The 26053-nt window shown below is 45.3% G+C and overlaps 1 protein-coding gene across 1 annotated transcript in view; it reads right to left on the reverse strand.

Annotated features, from left to right (window-relative positions):
- The window catches only part of LOC122810625, a 1334722-nt gene that overhangs the window by 215909 nt on the left and 1092760 nt on the right, over window positions 1-26053 (reverse strand). The window contains exon 8 of the mRNA XM_044082201.1: window positions 25411-25505. Within this exon, the coding sequence (XP_043938136.1) occupies window positions 25411-25505 (95 nt within the window). The remainder of the gene's footprint in view (window positions 1-25410; window positions 25506-26053) is intronic.

Below are 26053 nucleotides of genomic sequence, written 5' to 3' on the forward strand. Positions count from 1 at the left end.
ACGTGGGAGTCAGTAGCAGCCTGCAACTCTAAAGTAGCGGGCATCAGGGGCTGCAAAAGTGCCTCACTGAGAACCGGCGACTGGCTTGGGAAAAGCTTTGTCATTGGTTTTGGACCTCAGTTGCCTGTCTTTTTCTTTGTGTTTTTTGTGAACTCCGGTAGTCGGATGGCTATCCGACGACATTGTGTAATTAAATTTTCGCCCAAAAAAGCTTAGTGCAAAAGCGTACCGACGCTCAATAGTGCATTGGTTAAATCTAGCACAAAACCGACAACTAGAAATGTTGTGGTCAGGGCCTAGGCAAGTAATACAGTAAGAATGAAAGTCCTTATGAGGTATTTGCTTCCCACAAGAAATACAATTAACTTTTTCTGACATCGGTCTGGAGCAAGAAAAAGTTTCTAACGGGTACTTAGCTTTTAATGAAGACTTCGGATCTGAAACTCAAACATGAAAATCTCAGGAGTCGGCCGACTGGCACTTGCGAACTACTTCTGCTTCGGGCATCGCGCAGCAAGAAAGACTGAAGAAAATGGCATCGGCTGCATCTTTAATACCCCCTGATGACCTGACGTCAGGGAAGAGGCGACAGCAACCAACGCAAGACCCAAGACTTTGGAATTCAGGCCGGCTGAGGGCAACCTGCCAGCAGGATAACCCCCAAGTGTAATGACTGCAACAGTGAAACACGAAGAACATCTTCTGCCTTGTTCCCAAACAGGCGGTCCTGATTTAAGGGAGCATCCAATAATTTTGCTTTAACAATCTGGCAAGGATTGCTCCTTAAGCCAAGCATGCCTTCCAAGCACAGACCCAGTTACAGCAGCCCTGCAAGATGCCTCTAGTGAATCAAAACCACGTTGCAACATATGTTTACCAACTTGTTCAACAGAATGCATTAAATCCTGTAAATCATTATTTTCAGCACAGTCAGGAATCAACATCATTTTCTGTTTAAACAATCCAATAATATGCTGCTGATACTTTAACATATGAAACTGGCAATTCAAGGCCCTAATGGCCAAAGTTGCAGAAGAGTATGACTTCTTACCCCATCTATCCAGCACCCTGGAGTCTGTCAGAGAGGGTAGGATTTTTGGCAGTAGTAGCTATAATGCCCTTGGGTCCCTGTGAAATGGTTTCAGGATATGCAGTAGGATTTTTGAAAAAGGAACTTGTGAAAGTCAGGAACCCTGTAATATCTATCAGGATTTCTGGGAGCAGGAGGTAGAGAGTCAAGGGCCATGCTAGATTCCGAAAAGGCATCAACAATGTCCAGTACAGGAGGTATAGCTAAAGGCTTGTGCTGGGGCAGGAATAAGAAACACTTAAGCCTCTTTTTAGAATCAGAGAAATCCTGACTTTCCCAATGAAAATGCTCCCTGACAGTATGCAAGGTTTCACCAAAAGAGAAATCCTCTGGGGGGGGGGGGGGAGCAGAGTCCTCAGCATCAGAATCCTCATAGGTAGATAAGGGTAAATCCTGATCATCAGAGGAAATAGAAATTTCAGAATCCTGGTCGGAAGCATCATAAGCAAACTTAGTCCTAGGTCTCTTAGAGGGGGAATGTTGGCTTCTCCTGAATAAAGTAATGAGGTCTTCATTTATTCTTATTTGTTTTTAGGCATAGAGGCCTGACCATGCAGTCTGGGCATCAGTTTTCTAGGCATGGTTCGAGTTTTAGGCCTTCAAGAAGATGGCGTCGGTTTAACATGCAAGTCTGTAAGGCCTAAATACACCCTCAGAAGCCGGTGCCTGCACAGCAGCTCCGGACCCATCCAAGGTAGAGACATCCACAGGTTCCACAGTTGAAACATCTCGCTGCATAGCAGACTCCGAATGGGTCTCAGTAGAGCCCTGCGAATCTGAAGTAGTAGGTATCAGGGGCTGCAAAAGCACCTCACTGAATACTGGAGCCTCAGTGGCCTCTGTCTGTCTTTATCTTTGCGTTTTTTTGGAATGTCGGTAGTGGGATGCCTTACCGAAGACATACAATTAAACAGAGCACCAAAATATTTAAAAGCGAAAATATACAGATGACGGATAGTTTGTGGTTTAAGTAAGGCACAAAACTGACAGTGAGGTATGTCGTGGTCAGGCCCTAAGGAAGGAATACTTTACGAATGAAAATCTTTATGAGGTATTTGATTTCCACAAAAAATGCAATTATTTACTTTTACTGACATCGGATTAGAGCAAGAAAAAGTTTCCCTAATGGGGTACTTAGCTTTTAGTTGAAGACTTCGGTTCTGAAACTCTAAAAAGTACAGTTTTGTACCTACCATAAATGTAGATGTTAGAGTGTTCACACTGCTGCAATCATTACACTTGGGTTATCCTGCCGTCAGGCGGTCCCGCAGTCGGCCAGAGTTCCAAAGTCTTGGTCCGGCGTCAGTTGCTGTCGCTTCTTCCCTGACGTCAGTGTGCCAGGGGTATATACGATGCATCCGACACCATTTTATTCAGTTTTTCTTGCCCCAGATGTCAGGTGCCCCCAAGTAGGCAGGAAATACATATTGCTAATAAAACATATATATAAAATAAAAACAATACCTTCAGTTACAAATAAATACACCACAAAGGTTGCATGGGATAGAAAGGTATAGATAAGTCCAGCTAGGACAGAAGGGATGGAGGGAGTGAGGGTAACCTGGACTGCAGCAGTGTGAACACTCGAACATCTACATTTATGGTAGGTACAGAACTGTACCATGTTCATCATGTTACACTGCTGCAGTCAATACATTTGGGTAGAATCCCAAAGCGAAGGTTGGGTGGCTGGTCTATAAAGAGTTAGGATTGGCTATGAGGCCCTGCAGAACTACAGTGACAAATCCTGCTCTGGATTTAGAGTAAAGAGGCAAGTGGTAATGCTGGGTAAAAGTGTGCACTGAACTCCAAGTTGCAGCCTCCAAAATTTCCTTGGTTGGTACTCCTCTGAGAAAGGCTGTTGAAGTGGCTGTTGCTCTGGTAGAATGTGGCCTAATGTTATCAGGGACTGATCTTCCATGCTGTGTGTAGCAATAACGAATACATTGCCCTATCCATTTGGAGATAGTCTGCTTTGAGATATGCTAACAAACAGTTGCTCAGTTTTCCTGAAAGCTTTTGTTTTGTCCAAGTAGAAGCGTAGCTACCTTTGTATGTCCAAAGAATGCAGAAGATTCTCCACTTTTTTCTGGGGATTTGGATAAAAAGTTGGCAAATGGATGGTTTGGTTAAGAGCCACACTAGATACCACCTTTGGCATAAAGGAAGGGTTAGTCCTTAAAGAAACCCTGTCCTGATTAAAGATTATAAAAGCTTCCACTGCCAATACTGCCTGTAGCTCTGAGACTCTTCGTGCTGAAGTTGCTGCCAGGAGCAGAGCTGTTTTCCATGATAAAAATTTTAGATCGGCTGGCTCAAAAGGTGGTAGGGTCAGTTTTTCCAAACCTAAATTGAGGTCCCAAGTTGGTGCTCTGCGGGGCGGTCTTATGTTTTTAGCCCCTCTGAGGTACTGCTTTAGCAAGGGATGAGAGAATAAAGGAGGATCAGTGTTGTAATGCGCTGAGATGGCAGAGGCGTGGATCTTAATTGATGAGAAGGATAGGCCTTTGTCCAGCATCTCAGTTAAGTATTGTAAAATCTGAGGAATGTTTGGGACAAGAGGGTCAATGCTTTGAGCCTGGTTCCAGGCGCATAATCTCTTCCATTTTTCCGAGTAAGATTTCCTGGTGCTAGGCCTCCTGGCCTCCAAAATGACATCCATAACAGCTTTAGACAGAGGTGTTGCCTGTTTGACTAATGAATCTGCCATGCAGCCAGGTTTAGGGTTTTGAGCTGACCGTGCAGGATCTGATTGTTTTGTTGAGTCAGAAGGTGTGAAATTTGAGGCAAAATCCATGGTGAGCCTTGAGCTAAGTTCTTTAAGATTGGGTACCAGTGCTGGCGTGGCCAGTCTGGAGCAATCAGGATCATCTGTGGTTTTTCTTGTCTGGCTTTTAGGAGTACCTTTGAAAGGAGAGGCAGTGGTGGGAAGGCATAAACCTTTAGGCTTTTATAGCTGAACGAGAGAGCATCCACTTTCCATGCTTGCATGTGGTAAGTCCTTGTGCAGAGTTTTTGTAGTTGGCAATTCAGTGGGGAGGCAAAAAGATCTACGTCTGGGCATCCCCATTTTTGCATTACCATGCTGAAGATTTGTGGATTCAATTTCCATTTGTGAGGGTCCATGATATTTCTGCTTAGATAGTCTGCCAGAGTATTTTTCTTTCCTGGCAGGAATTGTGCTTGCAGATGAACTTGATAAGTTAGAGCTGTGTTCCACAAGGTCATGGCTTGTCTGCATAGGGGATAAGAATGAGTGCCCCCTTGCTCGTTTATGTACCACATTACTGTGGTGTTGTCTGTCTTTAATAAATGTCCTGGATGCAGAAGGTCCTTGAAAGCTGTTAGGGCATTCTGAAAAGCCAACATCTCTTTTTGATTGATGTGAAGATGCATTTGGTCTGTGGTCCACTTGCCCTGAATACATTTTCCTGCCATGTGTGCTCCCCAGGCGTAATCCAAAGCATCTGTTGTTAGTGTCTGCCTGGCTGTGGGTAGAGTGAAAGGCTGACCCTTGTTGAGGTGACATGCCTGTGCCCACCATCGAAACACCTGTTGTAGGTAGGGAATTATTGGTATCACTGCTTCTAAACTGTGAGTGTTGAGTCCAAACACTTTTTAGGTACCACTGTAATTTCCTCATATGCAGTCTGGCATATGGAATTAGTAGTATGCAGGATGCCATGAATCCCAGGGCCTGCAGAATTTTTCTTGCAGGGAGACGGGACTTTTTTGCCAGTAATTGAAAATATTGAGTCAGTTGTCCTTGTTTGTCTGCCGTGAGATAAGCCATCTGGGCCATTGTATTTAAGCTGGCACCCAGGAATATTATCTGTTGTAAGGGCGCTAGTTTTGACTTATTTTCATTTACTGTGTACCCTAGAGAAATTAGCAACCTTTTTACAAACACCAGATGCTTTAGAAGAATGTCCTTTGTCTCTGCTTGAATGAGGCAGTCGTCCAGGTATGGATATATTTGAATTCCTTTTTGTGTGCAAAATGCAATTACTGGTGCCAGGCACTTTGTAAAGACCCTGGGTGCAGTAGATAAGCCAAAGAGCAGTGCAGAGAATTGGTAGTGCATTGTACCAGCTTTGAATCTGAGGCATCTTCTGCAATTTTGTGTGATAGGGACATGCAGGTATGCCTCTGAGGTCCAGAGTAACAAGTCAAGCCTTCTTGCCCAGCATGGGAAGAAGCTGCTGTAGTGTCAACATTTTGAATTTCGGAACATCCAGGTAAGTATTTAGAGTTGAAAGGTCTAGTATGGGTTTCCAGGCTTTGTCCTTTCTGGGGACCAGGAAGAGTCTTGAGTAAAATCCTTGTCCTTGTTCCTGCTGTGGTACTTTTTGAATAGCTCTCATGTCCATGAGGACTGACAGATATTTGTTTTTGAGCCTCTGCCCATTGATTTTGTGGCAGGTTTGGCATTCCTTTTAGCCTTAGTAAAGTGTGAAAGTGGAACCTGTAACCTTGAGACACAATATTCAGAACCCATTTGTCTTGGGTGATTGTTTGCCAATTTTGATAAAGTGCTAGTTTTCCCCCTAAGGGGGCTGCCAAAAGGGAAGTGCTTGGCGTACCAAGGGGGAAGTCATTGGGGCTGTTTTCTGTATGGTTGAGATTTGTTCTCACCTCCTTTTGGGGTTGAGGTACCCCACTGTCGTTGTCTGTTAGAGCCTTGGGGTTGAGATCTGCCTCTTGGGCATCTGTATCTGCCTCTCTGTGGCCTGTCTGACACTGGAAAGGACCAATTCTTTGTAGGCCAATTTCTGCTAAATCGAGGTGGCTGCACCTGTAAGAAATCTTTGACTGTTTGCATAGATTTAGCTTTATCCTCCATTTTCTTTAACACCTCTTCTGCCTTAACACCAAACAAGGTATCATGCTGTAAAGGAGCATTCAATAATTTTGCCTTAACACGATCAGGTAAACTCTGTTCTTTTAACCAAGCATGTCTTCGAATCACAGAACCTGTAACTGCGGCTCTACAAGAGGCCTCTAAAGAATCAAAACCACATTACAGAGTACGTTTTCCCACCTGTTCAAATGCATGTAATAAATCCTGCATTTCTTTATAGTCAGGAGCTTCTGAGCTTGCAAGCATTTTCTGTTTTAACTGAGCCATTAAATATTGTTGGTACTTAAGCATGTGAAACTGGCAATTTAAAGCCCTTACTGCTAAAGTTGCAGAAGTGTAAACTTTCTTCCCCCACCTATCCAATGCTCTAGAATCTCTGTCAGAGGGGACTGGATTTTTTGCAATGGAAGCCTTAACCCCTTTGGGACCCTGGGAAATAGTTTCTGGATCAGCAGAAGGGTTTTTATAAAGAAACTTGAGAGTCAGGGACTCTAATACCTATCTGGCTTGGCTGGTGCAGGGGGCAAAGAATCAGGAGATGAGCTGGATTCAGAGAACACATCATCCACAATATCTAACACAGGCGGAAGAGCCAGGGGCCTGTGCTGAGGCAATAGAAGGAAGTCCCTGAGCCTTTTCTTGGATTCTGAATAATCCTGACTTTCCCAATGGAAATGCTCCCTCATGGTATGTAAAGTTTCCCCAAAAGAATAATCCTCAGGAGGAGAGGCTGAAGGGATAGATTCTTCAGCATCAGAGTCCTCATGGGGGGAAGAGAGCATCCCTGGTCTGAAGAGGAATCAGAGGAAATGGAAACGTGATCAGAGGTATCAGTCTGTATCCTGCCTAGGTCTTTTCTCAGGAGGGGGATGGGAACCCCTGATTAGAGTAATGAGGTCTTCGGCCAATTTAAGCATCTGTTTCTTAGGCATGGAGGACTGTCCAGAATGCTGTAATTGCTTCTTTGTCTTTAATGGTGTCTTTGTCTTGGCTGTTGTTTTAATGGTAAGTTGTGAAGGTCTGAAAACACCCTCAGAAGCCGATGCCTGCTCAGCGGCGCCGGACCCATCTGAGGGATTAGTTTCCGTAGGCCCAATACCTTGAGTTTCCAGAGGCCTAGTTGTCTCCACGTGGGAGTTGGAGGCGGCCTGTGGCTCTGAGGTAGCGGGTGTCAGGGGCTGCAAAAGCACCTCACTGAGAACCGGCGACTGGCCTAGAAGAGGCTTCGTCGTCTGTTTTGGACCTCGGATACCTGTCTTTATCCTTGTCTTTGCGTTTTTTCAGAATTGTGGTAGTCGGTTGATCCGACGGCATAGTATAATTGAACCTTCGGCCAAAGTAGTGCAAAGCAAAATCAAAACGTCGTTTTATAGTGCGTTTGTTAAATCTAGCACAAAACCGACAACTAGTGACGTCATGATCATGGCCTAGGCATGGAATACAGTAAGAGTGGAAGTCCTTATGAGGTATTTGCTTCTCACAAGAAATACAATTATTAACTTGTTCTGACATCGGTCTGAGGCAAGAAAAAAGTTTCCCCAACGGGGTACTTGGCTTTATTGAAGACTTCGGATCTGAAATTCAACTTAGAAAATCTCAGGAGTCGGCCGACCGGCACTTGCAAACTGCTTTTGCTTCGGGCACCATGCGGCAAGAAAGACGGCAGAAAATGGCGTTGGATGCATCTTGTATACCCCTGGTGCACTGATGTCAGGGAAGAAGCGACAGCAACAGATGCCAGACCAAGACTTTGGAACTCTGGCAGACTGCGTGACTGCCTGACGGCAGGATAACCCAAGTGTAATGACTGCAGCAGTGCAACACGAACATCGAAAATTTCAGGAGTCGGCCGACTGGGACTTGCGAAAGTACAGTTTTGTACCTACCATAAATGTAGATGTTAGAGTGGTTATGCTGCTGCAGTCATCACATTTGGGTTATCCTGCCGGTCAGGCGGTCCTGCAGTTGGCCTGAATTCCAAAGCCTTGGTCCGGCGTCGGTTGTCATCGCTTCTTCCCTGACGTCAGTGCGGCAGGGGTATAAAAGAGGCAGCAGACGCCATTTTCTTCAGTTTTTCTTGCCCCAGATGTCAGGTGCCCCAAACTAAGAAGGCAAAATAAGAAGCTTGCAAAACATGTCTTAGTGCAAAGCAATGGTACTAGCTGTAAGCAAATACACCATATAGACATGCATACCAAAGGTTGAAGTACATGGAGGTATAAGAAAAGCCTTGTTAGGTAGAGGGGATGGAGGGAGGGTAACCTGGACTGCAGCAGCATAACCACTCCAACATCTACATTTATGGTAGGTACAAAACTGTACTATGTTCATCGTGCTATGCTGCTGCAGTCATCACATTTGGGTAGAGTCCCAAAGCTATGGTTGGGTGGTAGGAGCTAAACTGGGTTAGGTGCAGCTAAGATGCCCTGCAGAACTGCAGTGGCAAACCCAGCTCTGGTGTTTGTGTACAGAGGAAGGTGGTAATGCTTGGTGAAGGTGTGCACTGAACTCCAGGTAGCTGCCTCCAGAATGTCCTTTGTTGGGACTCCTCGGAGGAAGGCTGCTGAGGTTGCTGTAGCCCTGGTAGAGTGAGACCTAATACTAGCAGGCACTGCTTTCCCGTGGTGTGAGTAGCAAAAGTGGATGCAATGTGCTATCCATTTGGAGATGGTCTGTTTTGAAATAGCCTTTCCTTCTGAGCCTGGTGCATAGGATACAAGGAGTTGGTCAGATTTTCTGAAGGCCTTTGTCCTGTCCAGACAGTAACGTAAGTGTCTGTGAATGTCCAAAGAGTGAAGGAGTCTCTCTCCTTTATTCTGTGGGTTTGGATAAAAGGTGGGCAAGTGTATGGTCTGACTGAGAGCCACACTGGATACTACCTTTGACATGAAGGAAGGGTTGGTGCGTAAAGATACTCTGTCCTGATGGAAAATTATGAAAGGTTCCACTGCCATAAGTGCCTGCAGTTCTGAGAGACTGTGTGCTGAGGGGATAGCCAGCAGCAGGGCTGTCTTCCATAACAAGTACTGAAGCTCTGCTGAAAAGGCTGGTTCGAAAGGAGGAAGTGTTAACAAAATTTAGATCCCAAGTTGGAGTAGGTGGTTTTCTGGGGGGTCTTATATTTTTTGCCCCTCTGAGAAACTGCCTTAGCAAAGGATGAGAGAAAATGGGAGGAACCGTATCATATTGAGCTGAAATGGCTGAAGCATGGATCTTTACGGATGAGAAAGAAAGGCCTTTGTGTAGCATCTCAGATATTGGAGTATGTGCGGAATATTTGGAATGCCAGGATTTAGGCTTCTGGCCTGGCTCCATACACAAAATCTTTTCCATTTGTCTGAGTAAGTTTCTCTGGTGCTGGGCCTCCTGGCCTCCAAAATTACATTCTGGACGTCCTTTGAGAGAAGTGTTGTTTGATAATTTAAAGGTGTTTTCCATGCAGCTAGATTTAAGGTCCTTAGCTGATTGTGAAGGATCTGAGAGTTTTGTTGGGTTAGCAGCAGAGGGAATTGAGGTAAGATCCATGGAGGGCTGTCAAGTTTCGTAGTAGTGGGTACCAGTGTTGACGTGGCCAGTCCGGGGGAATGAGGATCATCTGTGGTCTCTCTGATCTGGCTTTCAGTAATAGCTGGGTCAGTAGAGGCAGAGGTGGGAAGGCGTAGACTGACAATGCTGTCCAACTGAATGATAGGGCATCCACTTTCCAGGCCATGGGATAAGTCCTTGTGCAAAATTTTTGTAGCTGGCAATTGTTGGTTGAGGCAAACAGATCTATGTCTGGTGGTCCCCACCTTTGAGTTATCATTGAGAATACTTGTGGGTGTAGTCTCCACTCGTGAGGGTCTGTCAAATTTCTGCTTAATTTGTCTGCCAAAATGTTTTCTTTTCCTGGCAGGAGTTGTGCTTTCAGTTGTACTTGGTAAGTTAATGCTGTGTTCCACAAGTCCATTGCCTGACTGCATAGTGGGTAGGAGTGCGTCCCTCCTTGTTTATGTACCACATAACTGTGGTGTTGTCCGTCCTTATTAGAAGTTGTCCTGGATGCAAAAGGTCCTTGAAGACTGTTAGTGCATTTTTTACAGCTAGCATCTCCTTTTGATTGATGTGTAGTTGCCTTTGGTTTGCAGACAATTTGCCCTGTATGCATTGTCCTGCCATGTGTGCACCCCAGGCGTAGTCTGATGATTCTGTTGTCAAGGTTTGGTTTGGTGGAGGTGAGACAAAAGGAAGGCCCTTGTTTGCTTGGCATGCTTGAGCCCACCATAGAAACTCTTTTTGAAGGCAGGGAATGAGAGTTATAGTTGCTTCGAGGCTGTGTCTGTGTTGGGACCATACACTTTTTAGGTACCATTGTAGTTTTCTCATATGCAGCCTTGCATATGCAATTAGTTGAATGCAGGATGCCATGTACCCCAATGCCTGCAGGAATTTCCTTGCAGTGAGCTGGGTAGAAGTTGCCATCTTTTTGAAGTACTGAGCCAGTTGTTTTTGCTTGTCTGGCGTGAGGTAAGCCATCTGGGCCGTTGTATTCAAGCTGGCACCCAGGAAAATTATTTCTTGAGAGGGTATTAGTTTTGACTTCTTTTTGTTTACTGTGTACCCTAGGCAACTTAGCAACTTTGTTACAAATGCCAGATGCTGTAGTAGGATGTCTCTGCTGTCCACTTGGATTAGGCAGTCGTCCAGATATGGATAAATTTGTATTCCTCGCTGTCTGCAGTATGCAATTACTGATGCCAGGCATTTTGTGAATACTCTGGGCGCAGTAGATAAGCCAAAGGGCAATGCAGAGAATTGATAATGCGTTGTGCCTGCCATAAATCTGAGGTATCTTCTGCAATCTTGTCTGATAGGGACATGCAGGTATGCCTCTTGGAGGTCCAATCTTACCAGCCAAGACTCCTTGCCCAGCATGGGAAGAAGCTGCTGTAGTGTGAGCATTTTGAATTTGGGAATGTCCAGGTACGTGTTTAGAATTGAAAGGTCTAAGATGGGTCTCCAGGCTTTGTCCTTTCTTGGTACTAGAAACAGTCTTGAGTAAAATCCTTGACCTTGCTCTTTTGCAGGTACCTTTTGAATTGCTTTCATGTTCATGGGAGCTGAAATTTGCTTTTGTGCCTGTGCCCATTGGTTTGTTGGCAGATTTGGCATGCCTCATCCGTGGTAGTGTGAAAATGAAATCTGTAGCCTCGGGTAATAATATCCAGAACCCATTTGTCCTTTGATATGATGTGCCAATTTTGTGGGAAAAGAGCCGGTTTTCCTCCTAGAGGTGCTGCCTGGGCAATTTTGCTTGGCAGGCGAAGAGGAAAGTCATTGAGTTTGTTTTCTGAAGGGTTGAGATCTGTCGTCTCCCCCTCTCTGAGTTGTTTGCCATTGTCTAGGCCTGAAGGTACTCAGTTTCTGCTGAAGCGAGGAGGTTGTACCTGTAAAAAATCTAACTGTTTGCATTGATTTTGCCTTTTCTTCCATTTTCTTTAAAACTTCCTCTGCTTTGACACCAAATAACGCATCCTTTTGCAGTGGAGCATCCAGTAACTTTGCTTTGACATGTTCTGGGGTAAGGTCTGCTCTTTTAGCCAAGCATGTCTACGTATTACAGACCCTGTGACTGCTGCTCTACATGAGTCCTCCAAAGAATCAAAACCACACTGCAAGGTATGTTTTCCCACTTGTTCTGCTGCATGCAACAAATCTTGCATCCCTTTGAAATCTAGTTGATCTGTTTGAGGGATCATTTTCTGTTTTAACTGAGTAAGCAAGTACTGCTGGTATTTAATCATGTGGAATTGGCAGTTTAATGCCCTCATGGCCAAAGTGGCAGAGGTATACACTTTTCCCCCATCTTTCTAATGCCCTGGAATCTCTTTCCGCAGGTAGTGGATTCTTAGCAGTAGAGGCCTTAACCCCTTTGGGACCCTGGGGAATGGTTTCTGGGTCTGCAGCAGGGCTTTTATATAAAAATTGTGAGAGTCAGGGACTCGATAGTATCGGTCTGGTTTAGGTGGTGCTGGAGGTAAGGAATCTGGATTTAGACTGGATTCAGTGTAGACATCATCCAGAATGTCTAAAACAGGAGGAATGGCTAGGGGTCTATGCTGAGGCAAAAGAAGAAATTCATGAAGTCCTTTCTTGGAGTCACAGTAATCTTGTCCTTCCCAGTGGAAATGCTCTCTCATGGTGTGCAGGGTTTCCCCAAAAGAGAAGTCTTCAGGGGGGGGGGGGGACAGAGGGAAGACTCCTCAGCATCTGAGTCTTCATAGAGAGGGAAGGGGTAATCCTGTTCCTCAGAGTCTGATGAGGAAATGGATTCCTGATCAGGAGGAGGTAAATCTTCCTCCAGTCTAGGCCTTTTGTCAGGAGGGGGCTGGGAACCTCTGATAAGGGTAATCAGGTCCTCCGCCATTTTGAGCATCTGTTTTTTAGGCATAGGGGCCTGTATGGGAGTCTGTGGACCCGGTTTCTTAACCTTTGGAAGCTTAGCGTATGACTTAATGGAAAGAGTCGTCGGTTTAAAGACGCCTTCTGAAACCGAAGGCCTGTCCATAGTCTCCGGATCGCCGCCAGGGCTGGCGTCTGCAAGTTGAGGAGGAACCGGCTCCAGTGGCCCAGTAGATTCTGACTGAGAGGTAGTCGTATTTTATAAATGAGCGGTAGTCAGGGGCTGCGTAGGCGCCTCACTGAATACCAAAGATCCGGCGGCAGGCCTAACCGAGACCTCGGTATCTGGTCTAGGCTGCCGGTCTTTGTCCTTGCGTTTTTTAAACATAGCGGTAGTCGAAGGTTCCGACGACAATGTAGTTGAATTTTCTGCCAAAATAATGTTGGGCGGTATCAGCCCGCCGCTTAATAGTGCGTTTATTGAACCTAGCACAAAACCGACAAACAGAAACGTCGTGGTCTGGGCCTAGGCAAGGAAAGCAATAAGAATGAAAATCCTTATGAGGTACTTGCTTCCCACAAGAAATACAATTATTAACTGTCTGACATCGGTCTGAGGCAAGAAAAATTTCCCCATCGGGGTACTTAGCTTTATAGAAGACTTCGGCTGAATTTCTGTTCGAAAATCTCAGGAGCTGGCCGACCGGCACTCGCAAACTGCTTCTGCTTCGGGCACCGCGCGGCAAGAAAGACTGAAGAAAATGGCATTGGCTGCCTCTTTTATACCCCTGCCGCACTGACGTCAGGGAAGAAGCGACGACAACCGACGCCGGACCAAGGCTTTGGAATTCAGGCCGACTGCGGGACTGCCTGACGGCAGGATAACCCAAATGTGATGACTGCAGCAGCATAGCACGATGAACATCTGCTTCTGCTACTGCACGGCAAGAAAGACTGATGTAATAACGTCGGCTGCATGTGTTATACCCCTGACGACCTGACATCACGGAAGAGGAGGCAGCAACTGATGAAGGACCCAAGACTTTGTTAATCAGGCCGACTGAGGGCTACTGCAAGCAGATAGCCCAAATGTGATGACTGCAACAGTGAAACATGAAGAAAATCTGATAGTGCATGAAGCCTACTTTGAAGCGTAGGTATCTTCTGCAAGATTCCCTGATTGGGATATACAGGTAGGCTTCTTTTAAATCCAGTGTTGCCAACCAGGCATCCTTGTCTAGCATATTAAGCAACTAAAGAGTTAGCATCTTGAATTTTGGGTTCACCAAAAAAGTGTTTAGGATAGAGAGCCAGGATAGGATGCCAGTTGTCGTCTTTTCTGGGCACCAGAAAAAGTCTTGAGTAGAAACCTTGTCCCTTTTCCTCTTTTGGGAGCGTCTGAATAGCCCTTATACTTGAGAGAGAGAACTTGCTTTTGAGCTTCTGCCCACTGATTTAGGGATAGATATGGCCAACCATTTGGGGTTGGTAAAGTGTGGAAGTGGAATCTGTATCCTTGGGAAACTATATTTAAAACCCATTTGTCCTGGGTAATGAGTTCCCAGTTTTTTGCCTGCTGAGCAATATGTCCCCCTAAAGGAGCAGCCCATTGAGAAGAGCTTGGAAGTTTTAAAGTTAAGTCATTGAGACAGTTTACCATAAGGGGGGGGGGGTCTTACTACTCCCTGCTTTGGAAGTGGGAGCCCACCCCCCCAGTGCTTAGTCCTGTGTGTACCTTGGGATTGAAGCTTGTGTGTTCTGCTGGTTCTGGGTTTGGACTGAGAAGGCCTGGAAGAGGCAGGAAAGGACCAATTCTTAGAGGGCCAATGCCTACTAAATCTCGGAGGCTGCACTTGCAAGAAATCTAACAGTTTCATAGATTTAGCTTTTTCCTCCATCTGTTTAAGTACTTCTTCAGCTTTGTTGCCAAACAGGCGGTCCTGGTTTAAGGGAGCATCCAACAATTTAGCTTTAACATGATTTGGCAAAGATTGCTCCTTAAGCCAAGCATGCCTTATAAGTACAAACCCAGTAACAGCAGCCCTGCAAGATGCCTCTAGTGAATCAAAACCACATTGCAAAGTTTGTTTTCTAACTTGTTCAGCAGAATGCATTAAATCCTGTAAATCCTTATTTTCAGCATAGTCATGAATCAACATTTTCTGTTTAAGCAATCTAATAATATGCTGCTGATACTTTGAACCTCTATCAGAGGAGGTAGGATTTTTGGCAGTAGTAGCCTTTATGCCTTTGGATCCCTGTGAAATGGTATCAGGCTCTGCATTAGGATTTTTAAAGAGGAACTTGAGAGTCAGGAACCCTGTAATATCCATCAGGTTTTCTGGGAGTAGGAGGTAAGGAGTCAGGGTCTAAGTTGGACTCCGTAAAGGCATCGACAATGTCCAGTACAGGGGCAGGAGTAAGAAATCCCTAAGCCTCTTTTTAGAATCAGAGTAATCCTGGCTTTCCCAGTGGAAATGCTCCCTGAGAGTATGCAAGGATTCACCAAAAGAGAAATCCACTGGAGGGGAAGCAGAGGGAATAGAGTCTTTTGCATCAGAATCCTCATAGGTAGATAAGGGTAAATCCTGGTCATCTCAGAAGAAACAGAAATTTCAGAATCCTGATCAGAAGAATCATAACCAAATTCAGTCCTGGGTCTCTTAGAGGGGGAAGGTTGGCTTCCCCTGATTAAAGTAATAAGGTCTTCAGCCATTCTTATCGTTTATTTTTAGGCATAGAGGCCTGACCATGCAGTTTGGGCGTCAGTTTTCTAGGAATGGATCGGGTTTTAGGCCTTGAAGAAGAAGATGGCATTGGTTTAATATGCAAGTCAGTAAGTAGGCCTGAATACACCCTCAGAAGCTGGTGCCTGCACAGCGGCTCAGAGAAATAGTACAGTTTTGTACCTACCATAAATGTAGATGTTCGAGTGTATATACTGCTGCAGTCATCACACTTGGGTTATCCTGTCGTCAGGTGGTCCCGCAGTCGGCTGAATCCCAAAGCCTTGGTCCGGCTTCGGCTGTCGTCGCTTCTTCCCTGACGTCAGTGCGACAGGGGTATAAAAGAGGCAGCAGACACCATTTTCTTCAGTTTTTCTTGCCCCAGATGTCAGGTGCCCCCAACTAGGAAGGCAAAACAAAAAAGCTATGCAAAAATTCCTTAGAAGATAAACAATAGTACTATTAGCAAATACACCATATAGACATGCATCCAACTGACTGATGAACATGGAGCTATAACTAACACCCTGGTATGTAGAGGGGATGGTGGGAGGGTAACCTGGACTGCAGCAGTATATACACTCGAACATCTACATTTATGGTAGGTACAAAACTGTACTATGTTCATCGTGTTATACTGCTGCAGTCATCACACTTGGGTTGAATCCCAAAGCTATGGATGGGTGGCTGGTACTAAACTGGGTTAGGCGAAGCTAGGATGCCCTGCAGCACTGCAGTGGCAAAACCAGCTCTGGATTTTGAGTATAAAGGAAGGTGGTAGTGCTTGGTAAAGGTGTGCACTGAACTCCAAGTAGCTGCCTCCAGAATGTCCTTGGTTGGAACCCCCCTGAGAAAGGCTGCTGAGGTTGCTGTAGCCCTGGTAGAATGGGACCTAATATTAACAGGCACTGCTTTCCCATGGTGCGAGTAGCAAAAGCGGATACAATGTGCTATCCATTTGGAGATGGTCTGTTTTGAAATGGCCTTTCCTTATGAACCTGCAGCATAGGATACAAAGAGTTGGTCAGTTTTTCTGAAGGTCTTTGCCTTATCTAAATAGTAACGTAGCTGTCTGTGAATGTCCAAAGAGTGAAGGAGTCTTTCTCCTTTATTCTGGGGGTTTGGATAAAAGGTGGGTAAATGAATGGTCTGATTTAAAGCCACACTGGACACTACTTTTGGCATAAAGGTAGGGTTAATTCGTAAAGAGACCCTGTCCTGATGGAAAATGATGAAAGGTTCCACTGCCATAAGTGCCTGTAGTTCTCCGACCCTGCGTGCTGAGGTAATAGCCAGCAACAAAGCTGTTTTCCAAGACAAGTATTGTAGTTCTGCTGAGAATGCTGGATCGAAAGGAGGCAGTGTTAATTTTTCTAAAACGAAGTTCAGGTCCCAAGCTGGTGTTGGGGGCTTTCTGGGGGGTCTTATATTCTTAGCCCCTCTGAGAAACTGCCGTAGTAAAGGGTGTGAGAACATTGGAGGATCTGTATTGTATTGAGCTGAAATGGCTGAAGCATGGATCTTAATGGATGAGAATGAAAGGCCTTGGTGTAGCATCTCAGTTAAGTACTGCAGTATTTGAGGAATGTTGGGTATCCAAGGATTTTGGCCTTTAGCCTGGTTCCATACACAAAATCTTTTCCATTTGTCTGAGTAAGTTTTTCTGGTGCTGGGCCTTCTGGCCTCCATAATGACATTCTGGACGTCCTTTGAGAGGAGTGTTGATTGAAAATTCAAGGCATTCTCCATGCAGCTAAATTTAAAGTTTTGAGCTGGCTGTGAAGTATCAGAGAGTTTTTCTGAGTCAGCAGTAGTGCGAATTGAGGCAAGATCCATGGAGGGCTGTGAGTCATGTTCCTTAGTAATGGGTACCAGTGCTGGCGTGGCCAGTCCGGAGCAATGAGGATCATTTGTGGTCTCTCTGATCTGACTTTCAATAATACCTTGCTCAGTAGAGGTAGTGGTGGGAAGGCATAGACTGTCAATGCTGTCCAACTGAATAATAGGGCGTCCACTTTCCAGGGTAAGGAGTGATAAGTCCTTGTGCAAAATTTCTGTAGTTGGCAATTGTTGGGGGAGGCAAATAGATCTATGTCTGGACATCCCCACCTTTGAGTTATCATTGAAAATACTTGTGGGTGTAGTCTCCACTCGTGAGGATCTGCCATATTTCTGCTTAATTTGTCTGACAATATGTTTTCCTTTCCTGGTAGGAATTGTGCTTGCAGTTGCACTTGGTAACTCAATGCTGTGTTCCACAAGGTCATTGCCTGTCTGCATAAAGGGTAGGAGTGTGTTCCTCCTTTGTTTATGTACCACATCACTGTTGTGTTGTCTGTCCTTAGTAGTAGTTGTCCTGGATGCAAGAGGTCCTTGAAAGCTGTCAGTGCATTTTGCACAGCTAGCATCTCCTTTTGGTTGATGTGAAGATGCATTTGTTTTGCAGACCATTTGCCCTGTATGCACTGTCCTGCCATGTGTGCTCCCCAGGCATAGTCTGAAGAATCTGTTGTCATAGTTTGGCTTGCTGGAGGTAAGACGAAAGGAAGACCCTTGTTTATTTGACATGCTTGAGCCCACCACAGGAACTCTTTTTGAAGGCATGAGTCAATTGTTGTTTGTCTGGCGTGAGAAAAGCCATCTGAGCCGTTGTATTTAAGCTGGCACCCAGGAATATTATTTGTTGCGAGGGTATTAGCTTTGACTTCTTTTTGTTTACTGTGTACCCTAGACAACTGAGCAGCTGTATTACAAATGCCAGATGCTGTAATAGAATGTCCTTGCTGTCCGCTTGGATCAGGCAGTCGTCCAGATATGGGTAAATTTGTATTCCTCGTTGTCTGCAATATGCAATTACTGATGCCAGGCATTTCGTAAATACTCTGGGCACAGTAGATAAGCCAAAGGGCAATGCAGAGAATTGATAATGCGTTGTACCTGCCAAGAATCTGAGGTATCTTCTGCAATCTTGTCTGATAGGGACATGCAGGTATGCTCTTTGAGGTCCGTTACCAGCCAAGACTCCTTGCCCAGCATGGGAAGAAGCTGCTGAAGTGTGAGCATTTTGAATTTGGGTACCCTCCAGGTATGTGTTTAGAATTGAGAGGTCTAAAATGGGCCTCCAGGCTTTGTCCTTTCTTGGGACTAGAAATAGTCTCGAGTAAAAACCTTGACCTTGCTCCTTTGTAGGTACCTTTTGAATTGCTTTCATATCCATGAGAGCTGATATTTGCGCTTGTGCCTCTGCCCATTGGTTTGGAGGCAGATTTGGCATGCCTCTCATCCGTGGTAAAGTGTGGAAATGAAATCTGTATCCTCGGGTAATAATATCCAGAATCCATTTGTCCTTTGTTATAATGCACCAATTTTGTGGAAATAAAGACAGTTTTCCTCCCAAATGTGCTGCCAGGGCAATTTTGCTTGGCAGGCGAAGAGGGAAGTCATTGTGTTTGATTCCTGAAGGGTTGAGATCTTTCGTCTCCCCCTCTGAGATGTTGTTTGCCATTGTCTAGGCCTGAAAGAACCTTGTGGCTGGCCTCTGCCCCTAGGGCGCCTGTACCTACCTCTTTGGGGTCCGTCTGATGCAGGAAAGGACCAGTTTTTTGATGGCCAGTTCCTGCTGAAACGAGGAGGTTGTACCTGTAAAAAATCTTTAACTGTTTGCACAGATTTTGCCTTTTCTTCCATTTTCTTTAAAACTTCCTCTGCTTTGACACCAAATAAAACATCTTTCTGCAATGGAGCATCCAATAACTTTGCTTTGACATGTTCTGGTAAGGCTTGTTCTTTAAGCCAAACATGCCTACGAATTACAGACCCTGTGACAGCTGCTCTACATGAGGCTTCCAATGAATCACCTGTTCTGGTGCATGCAGCAAATCCTGTATCTCTTTGAAATCAGGTTGATCTGTCTGAGGGGTCATTTTCTGTTTTAACTGTGTAATCAAGTACTGTTGGTATTTTAGCATGTGGAATTGGCAGTTCAAGGCCTTCATGGTCAAAGCGGCAGACGTATACACTTACTTTCCCCATCTTTCTAATGCTCTGGAATCTCTTTCAGAAGGAAGTGGATTCTTAGCAGTAGAGGCCTTAACCCCTTTGGGACCCTGGGAAATGGTTTCTGGGTCTGCAGTAGGACTTTTATATAGAAACTTATGAGTGTCAGGAACTCGGTAGTATCTGTCTGGTTTAGCTGATAAGGAGGGAAGGAGTAATCCTGGTCCTCAGAGTTGCCTGAGGAAATGGATGCTTGGTCAGAGGAGGGATAATCTTCCTCCAGTCTAGGCCTTTTGTCAGGGGGGGGTTAGGATCCCCTGATAAGGGTAATTAAATCCTCAGCCATCTTAAGCATCTGTTTTTTAGCCATAGGGGCCTGTGGGGGAGTGTGTGGACCCGGCTTCCTAACTTTCAAGGGAGCTTTAGCATAAGACTTAGAGATAGTGGCCGGTTTGAAGACACCTTCAGAAACCGAAGGCCTATCCAAAATTTACGGATCACCATCAGGACTGGCGTCCGAGGGGAGAGGTGGAACCGGTTCCTGAGGCCCAGCTGCATCTGTCTGGGAGGCCGACAGAATTTCTGAATCAGCGGTAGTCAGGGGCTGCGTAGGCGCCTCGCAGAAAACCGGAGAACCGACGTCAGGCCTGGCTGAGGCCTCGGTAACTGGTCTTGGCCTTGGCTGTTTATCCTTATCTTTGTGTTTTTTAAACATTGCTGATGTCGGATGCTCCGACGGCATGCTATAGTTAAATTTTCTGCCAAAATAATACTGGGCGAAATCTGCCCGACATTTAATTGTACATTTGTTGAACCTAGCACAAAACCGACAACCAGAGACGTCGTGGTCTGGGCCTAGGCAAGGAATACAATGAGAATGAAAATCCTTATGAGGTATTTGCTTCCCACAAGAAATGCAATTATTAACTTTGTCTGACATTAGTTTGAGGCAAGAAAAGTTTCCCCAACGGGGTACTTAGCTTTAGAGAAGACTTCGGGCTGAAATTCAATTCGAAAATCTCAGGAGCTGGCAGACCGGCACTTGCAAACTGCTTCTGCTTCGGGCACCGCACAGCAAGAAAGACAGAAGAAAATGGCATCGGCTGCCTCTTTTATACCCCTGTCGCACTGACATCAGGGAAGAAGCGACAACAGCCGATGCCGGACCAAGGCTTTGGGATTCGGCTGACTGCAGGACCGCCTGACGACAGGATAACCCAAGTGTGATGACTGCAGCAGTATAACACGATTAACATCCACAGGTTCCACAGATGAACCATCTCGCGGCACACCGGACTCCGAATGGGTCTCAGTAGAGGCCTGCGATTCTGAAGTAGCGAGTATCAGGGGCTGCAAAAGCGCCCGAGTACTGGCGAACTGGCGACTAGCTTAAGAGAAGCGTCGTCGGCAGCTTTGGACCTAGGCGGCCTGTCTTTATCTTTGCATTTTTTCAGAAAGTCGGTAGTCGGGTGGCTTACCAAAGCCATATCTGGATAACTGAACAGAGTGCCAAAATATTTAGAAGCGTAAATATACTGACTATGAATAGTTTTTGTTGTTTAAATAAGGCACAAAACTGACAGCGAGGTACGTCGTGGTAAGGCCTAGGCAAAAAATACAGTACGAATGAAAATCTTTGAGGTATTTGCTTTCCGCAAGAAATATACAATTACTGACTTTTATTGACATCGGTTTAGAGCAAGAAAATGTTTCTAGCGGGTGCCAGCTTTAATTGAAGACTTCGGTTCTGAAACTCGAAAATGAAAATTTCAGGAGTCGGCCGATCGGCACTTGCGAACTGCTTCTGCTTCGAGCACTGCACAGCAAGAAAGACTGATGTAATGGGCATCGGCTTCATGCTTTATACCCCTGACTATCTGACGTCATGGAAGATGAGACAGCAACCGACGCAGGACCCAAGACTTTGATAATCAGGCCGACTGAGGGCTACTGCAAGCAGATAACCCAAATGTGATGACTGCAACAGTGAAACACGAAAAACATCATGTCCACTGTGAAGCAGTGTCTGAAGGGTACTAGAAGTTTATCACCCAGAGAGTAAGAGTCAGCATATCTAGGTATGGATGGATGGATGGATGAGAGTTGCCTTCTGTTGTGTGAGTAGGTCCACATTGTGAGGTAACTTGTGGTGACTGCCCATGGTGAGGGATTGTAGAAGGGGGAACCCATGCTGCCCTGGCCAGTAGGAAGTCACCAGCAAGATTTTTGGTATGTCTCTCCTGATCTTCAGGACTTTGAATGAGAGGGAAGGGGGGAAAGGCATACAGAAACTGTCCCTTCCAAGAGATGATGAAGGTGTCCACTCTCCAAGTTAGGGGAGAGTGGTGTTTGGTACAAAATTTTCTCAGCTGTCTGTTCTTGGGGGAGGCAAACAGATCTGCATGTGATGTACCCACTGGCGGACTATGTCTAGGAAAACATCCCTGTGTAACATCCACTTGTGATGTAGAGAGAATGATATGCTTACAGGATCTGCCTGAAGGTTGTCCTGGGAAGGGATGTATGTTGCCTGTAGATACAAACTGTTCTGTGAGGCTAAATTTGCATTGCCAGCCTGCATAGAAGGTAGGACCTGGTCCCTCCCTGTTTGTTGCTGTACCACATGACAGTGGTGTTTTCTGTGAAGATTAGCAGAAAGCCTGGCTGAAAGATAGGGAGGAAAACCTTCAGGGCTAAATGAACCACCGTCATTTCCCTGACATTGATATATTTCCTCAAGAGGTATGCCTGCCAAGGTAACCCCCCCAGCCCAGATCAGAAGCATCTGTGTACATATGTTGAGCTACTGTGTGTGTGTGTGTGTGTGTGTGTGTGTGTGTGTGTGTGTGTGTGTGTGTGTGTGTGTGTAGGTTGGGGGTTAGGACAGGCAGTCCTGAATTCCTATGAACATGTTGTAACCACCACCTTAGTTCTGTTTGTAGACAAAGCAGGAAAGGTATTTGAATGTCTAGAGGATGACTGTGCTGGGATCATACGTTCTTTAAGTACCACTGGAGCTTCCTCATGTGCATTCTGGCCAGAGGAAGCATGGGGATGGTGGCTGCCATAAGACCCAGAAGGTGCGTAAACTGTCTTGTGAAAGCTGGTCTCTCTGGAGGAGGTCCTGGAAATAGTCAGGGAGACTACTTTGTCTTGGGGTAAAAATGCTTTCATTAGGTCTGTCCAAATCCTGAACCCAGGAAGACCTTGTCTTGCTCTGAGGATAGAGATGACTTGGGAATGTTCAGTGTGAAAACTAGTCTCTGAAGCAGGAACAGAAAACTGGTGATGATTTGAGGGTCTCCTTTTCATGCAATTAGAATATCGTCTAGTTAGGGATAGATTTGTATGCCCTTGGTCCTGCAGAGGGCTATGGCAAAAGATACACATTTGGTATAAACCCTTGGTGCAGTGGACAAACCAAAAGGCAAGGCAGTAAATTGAAAATGTGAGCAAGATCCAGCAAAGTTAAAGTATTTCTTGTAGTTTGGGTGCATAGGGATGTGGAGGTAAGCCTGCATCAGGTCCAAAGTGGCCAGGAATTCTTGTGGTGGCAATAGTGGAAGCAGGGTCTGTAGGGACAACATTCTGAAAGAGGGGACTTTTGGAAATAGATTTAGAATGGATAATTCCAAGACAGGTATCCATGGTCCATCCTTTTTTTAGAACTAGGAGGAATCTAGAGTAAAAACCTTTTCCTTCTTGTTCTGATGGGATGGGTTCTACGGTGCCTTGTGCCTGTAGGTCCTGGATAGTGAGGAATTAGGTGAAGTTGATTTTTGGGTGGGAAAAGAACCCTGTGGGGTGGGTCTCTTCTGCCAAGATAGGAAATATCATGTTTCCACTATTGTCAGCACCCAGTGGTCTGTGGTGATTTCTTTCCAAAGTGTCAGACAGTGAGAGACAGAAAGACGGGGGGGGGGGGGGGTCAAGGCACTTTGTTGCCATTATTTCTGAAAAAACAGGAAAACAACTGACATAATAATCAAACACCACCACCACATCATATGATGGACTGGACTCTTGTTTTTTGTGGCTCTGGCTCTGGGTGACGTATTTCATCTCTGCTTGGTGGTGTTTGCTGATTGCCATTATTTCTGCCCTGAAACGACAGTCTTTGGGCTGGCTGAGAAGAGATAGTCCTGGTAGAAGGGGTGGTCATGGAGGGGGCCCTTCTAACATAGGATGTTTTGGCAGGATAATTTCTATAGTACTTGCTTATAGGTGATACCAGCAGGTGTTTAATATCCTGTAGGGCTTTGCTCTTCTCCTGTAGATTTTTAATAGTTCTGCAGACTGCTTACCAAACAGAAGGTTATGATCAAGAGTAGCATCAAGGATTTTGGACTTAAAATCTTCTAGCAGTGGTTGAAGCCTAATCCAGGAGTATCTTCGCAGAACTGATGCAGTTGCGGCTGATCTAGCAGAAGCCTCTGCTGCATCATAACTGCATCTAATGGAGTGCCTGGCCACCTGGGATGCCAGTGATAGCTTAGATGCTATTTCAGTTGTGTTAAGAGAGTCAGGCAGAAGTGTAGAGGCTTGGGATACCAAGTTCAAGGCATATTTCACAATGTGTGTTTGGTAGTCAATAGCTCTGAAGGCCAGGGTTGGACAGGTGCAAGTCTTCTTGCCCAGCCTATCTATAATTTTACTGTCTTTACCAGATGGTAAAACAGACGAAAAAGGGAGCAAACTAGACTGTCTATCTGGGGCCACAGCTATAACAGCAGAGTCCACCAAGGGGTGTTTTTATTAGGAATTTGTGGTCATCAGGCACCTTATAGAAACTGGCTGGTCTCTTTGGGGCAGGTGGCGGAGAGTCACGGTTCTTAGAGCAAGAAGCAAATGTGTCAAGGTATGCAGGGATCATTTGGGAAGTATCCCATTTGAAGTACTCTTTCATCTTAGTGACAGTTTCACCAAATGTCATGTCCTCTGGAGGGAAATCTCCTTCAACAGATTCCTCATCTGGATAATAATATTCCAGGGGAGAGGCTATTTGGGAGCAGAAGGAGATGGCCTCTTCTTCTTCCTGAGGAAAGGAGGGAAGGAGGGAAGGAGCGAGGCAGCAGAAGTAGGCCTTCAGCTGAGCACTGGAATAGAGAGGGCTAAGGAAGATGTAGGCCTAAAGGCCATGAATGCCTGCATCAGGGACTGAATAAAAGACTGCCAGTCTGGTTGTCCTTCAGGAGGGGTAGATAAATGTTTTTTGCCTTCTTTTTAAAGGGAGTAGTTTTGGGAGACAATATAGCCCTTCATTCTGAGGCCTTACCAAAGGAAGAAGACAGATTCCTGAGATCCAGAAGGGCATCCTGTGGAACCCGGTTCCCCCTCAACATCAGAAATAACCAATGTCTGATTGGATGTGCCGGCACTTCGGAGACTGCTACCTCAAGGGGAGCTGTAGAAGCAGATGGCTCTAGCGGATGTCCTTCAACTCCTATATCAGCAGTTGGTGGGGCATCCGATGACAGAGGGGCAGTGGTGACAGGCTGTGAAACTTTGGCCTTTTTCTTTGGTGGTTCCATTAGGTCAGCCAATTCTAGATCCATCCTAAGGGGCTAGCTTCTTAAGCCTTTGATTTTTTTAAGCACAGGTTAAGGGCAGCCAAACATCTAAGAGTTTTAGGGATGAAGGACTGGCAGATGGATCAGGAGGTATGGTTGTGTTCCTGGCCGAGACACAAGACAGAAGTTTATGGGTGTACTTAGGTGGAATTTAACACCCACATCGGCATTTACCCTTCTTAGTGGATATCGGGTAATGTCAAACCAGCAAACCAAGCTCAAGCAATTAAAATAAGCAAAAAATCCCCACCACAGTACTTAGCTTTAGACGTCCTAATAGAGAGGAGTGATGTAATTGATCTGACGTTCGACTGCAGCAGAAAAGTTCTGAGGTCAGTGCGTGTAGACGTGTCATTTAAGGTCCCTGGCTTATGGCCCTAGGATGACGTCCCATGCACAAACAGCAATCAGGCTGAAAGCTTTTGTATAGGAGCAGATGTTCAGGTTGCCTGAGGCAGAAGATCCCACAGTAAGAATATTGCAACATGGGAATAGGACATATACAGATCATCAATGGAGGGGATGGGAGAAAGGATGGAAAAGATCACCAAGATTCACACCACCAAAGCTGACCATTGTGTTCCCCCAGTCTGAGAACAAGTGTCACCCTACTCTCAGACATCCATGGAAAAGTGGACCCTACCCAGACTGCAAGCAGGGCATTTTTAAATGGAAAACGTGGGAAGCTCTAGTTGGCTGGGGGGGGGGGGTGAAAAAAGTTTTATCAAACTATATTTTCTGTATATTTAAAAGGAAATAAAGTACAAAATGGAAAATTATTTTTACCTTTCTTTCCATGAGGTACTGTAGTCTGCCTTGATGCAGCAATACCAACAGCGTTAATTGTGTCCGGCTGGTCTCCTGACTTTTGTACCAGAATTCTGAAAAAATATATATTTTTTTTAATTTTCCAAACTCAGAATCTGAGAAAACTGTCAAACATTACACAAATAAGTATAGAGATGTGAGAGCACTCACCTTAAAAATCTTATGTTTCCATCCAAGGATTACTGCTGCAGTAAAATTCCTTACCCATGGGATTAGCTGGCTAGCCACAAACAAGTGCCAGTTATTCTAAGCTGACATGAACAGCAGTCATCTGTTCATAGAATGAGGCCAGTTTCCTTCCAATGCCAAGAACCTAATCAGGAAGCTTGGCTGTAAAGGAGAAAACAGTCTGTGTTATTACCTGCTATTGTTAGAGTGAGAGGTCAGCAAGTGTGCCTAGACCATGCCCAAGCCCAATCAGGGAATCAGGATAAGGGTGACCATTCAACCATACTAAATTTCTAGCCATGACCACAGCCTAAAATGCTAACATTTACTGTACACAAACATCTAAGAAGTTGAAAGACCCTGTACTCCAGAAAGCCCATCAAATGAACAGATGTATCTAAAAAATACCTACAAGTATTAATATATATATATA

Source organism: Protopterus annectens, chromosome 9.part0, assembly GCF_019279795.1.
Source record: "Protopterus annectens isolate FY-2018-M chromosome 9.part0, PAN1.0, whole genome shotgun sequence".
Taxonomy (NCBI): Eukaryota; Metazoa; Chordata; order Ceratodontiformes; family Protopteridae; genus Protopterus; species Protopterus annectens.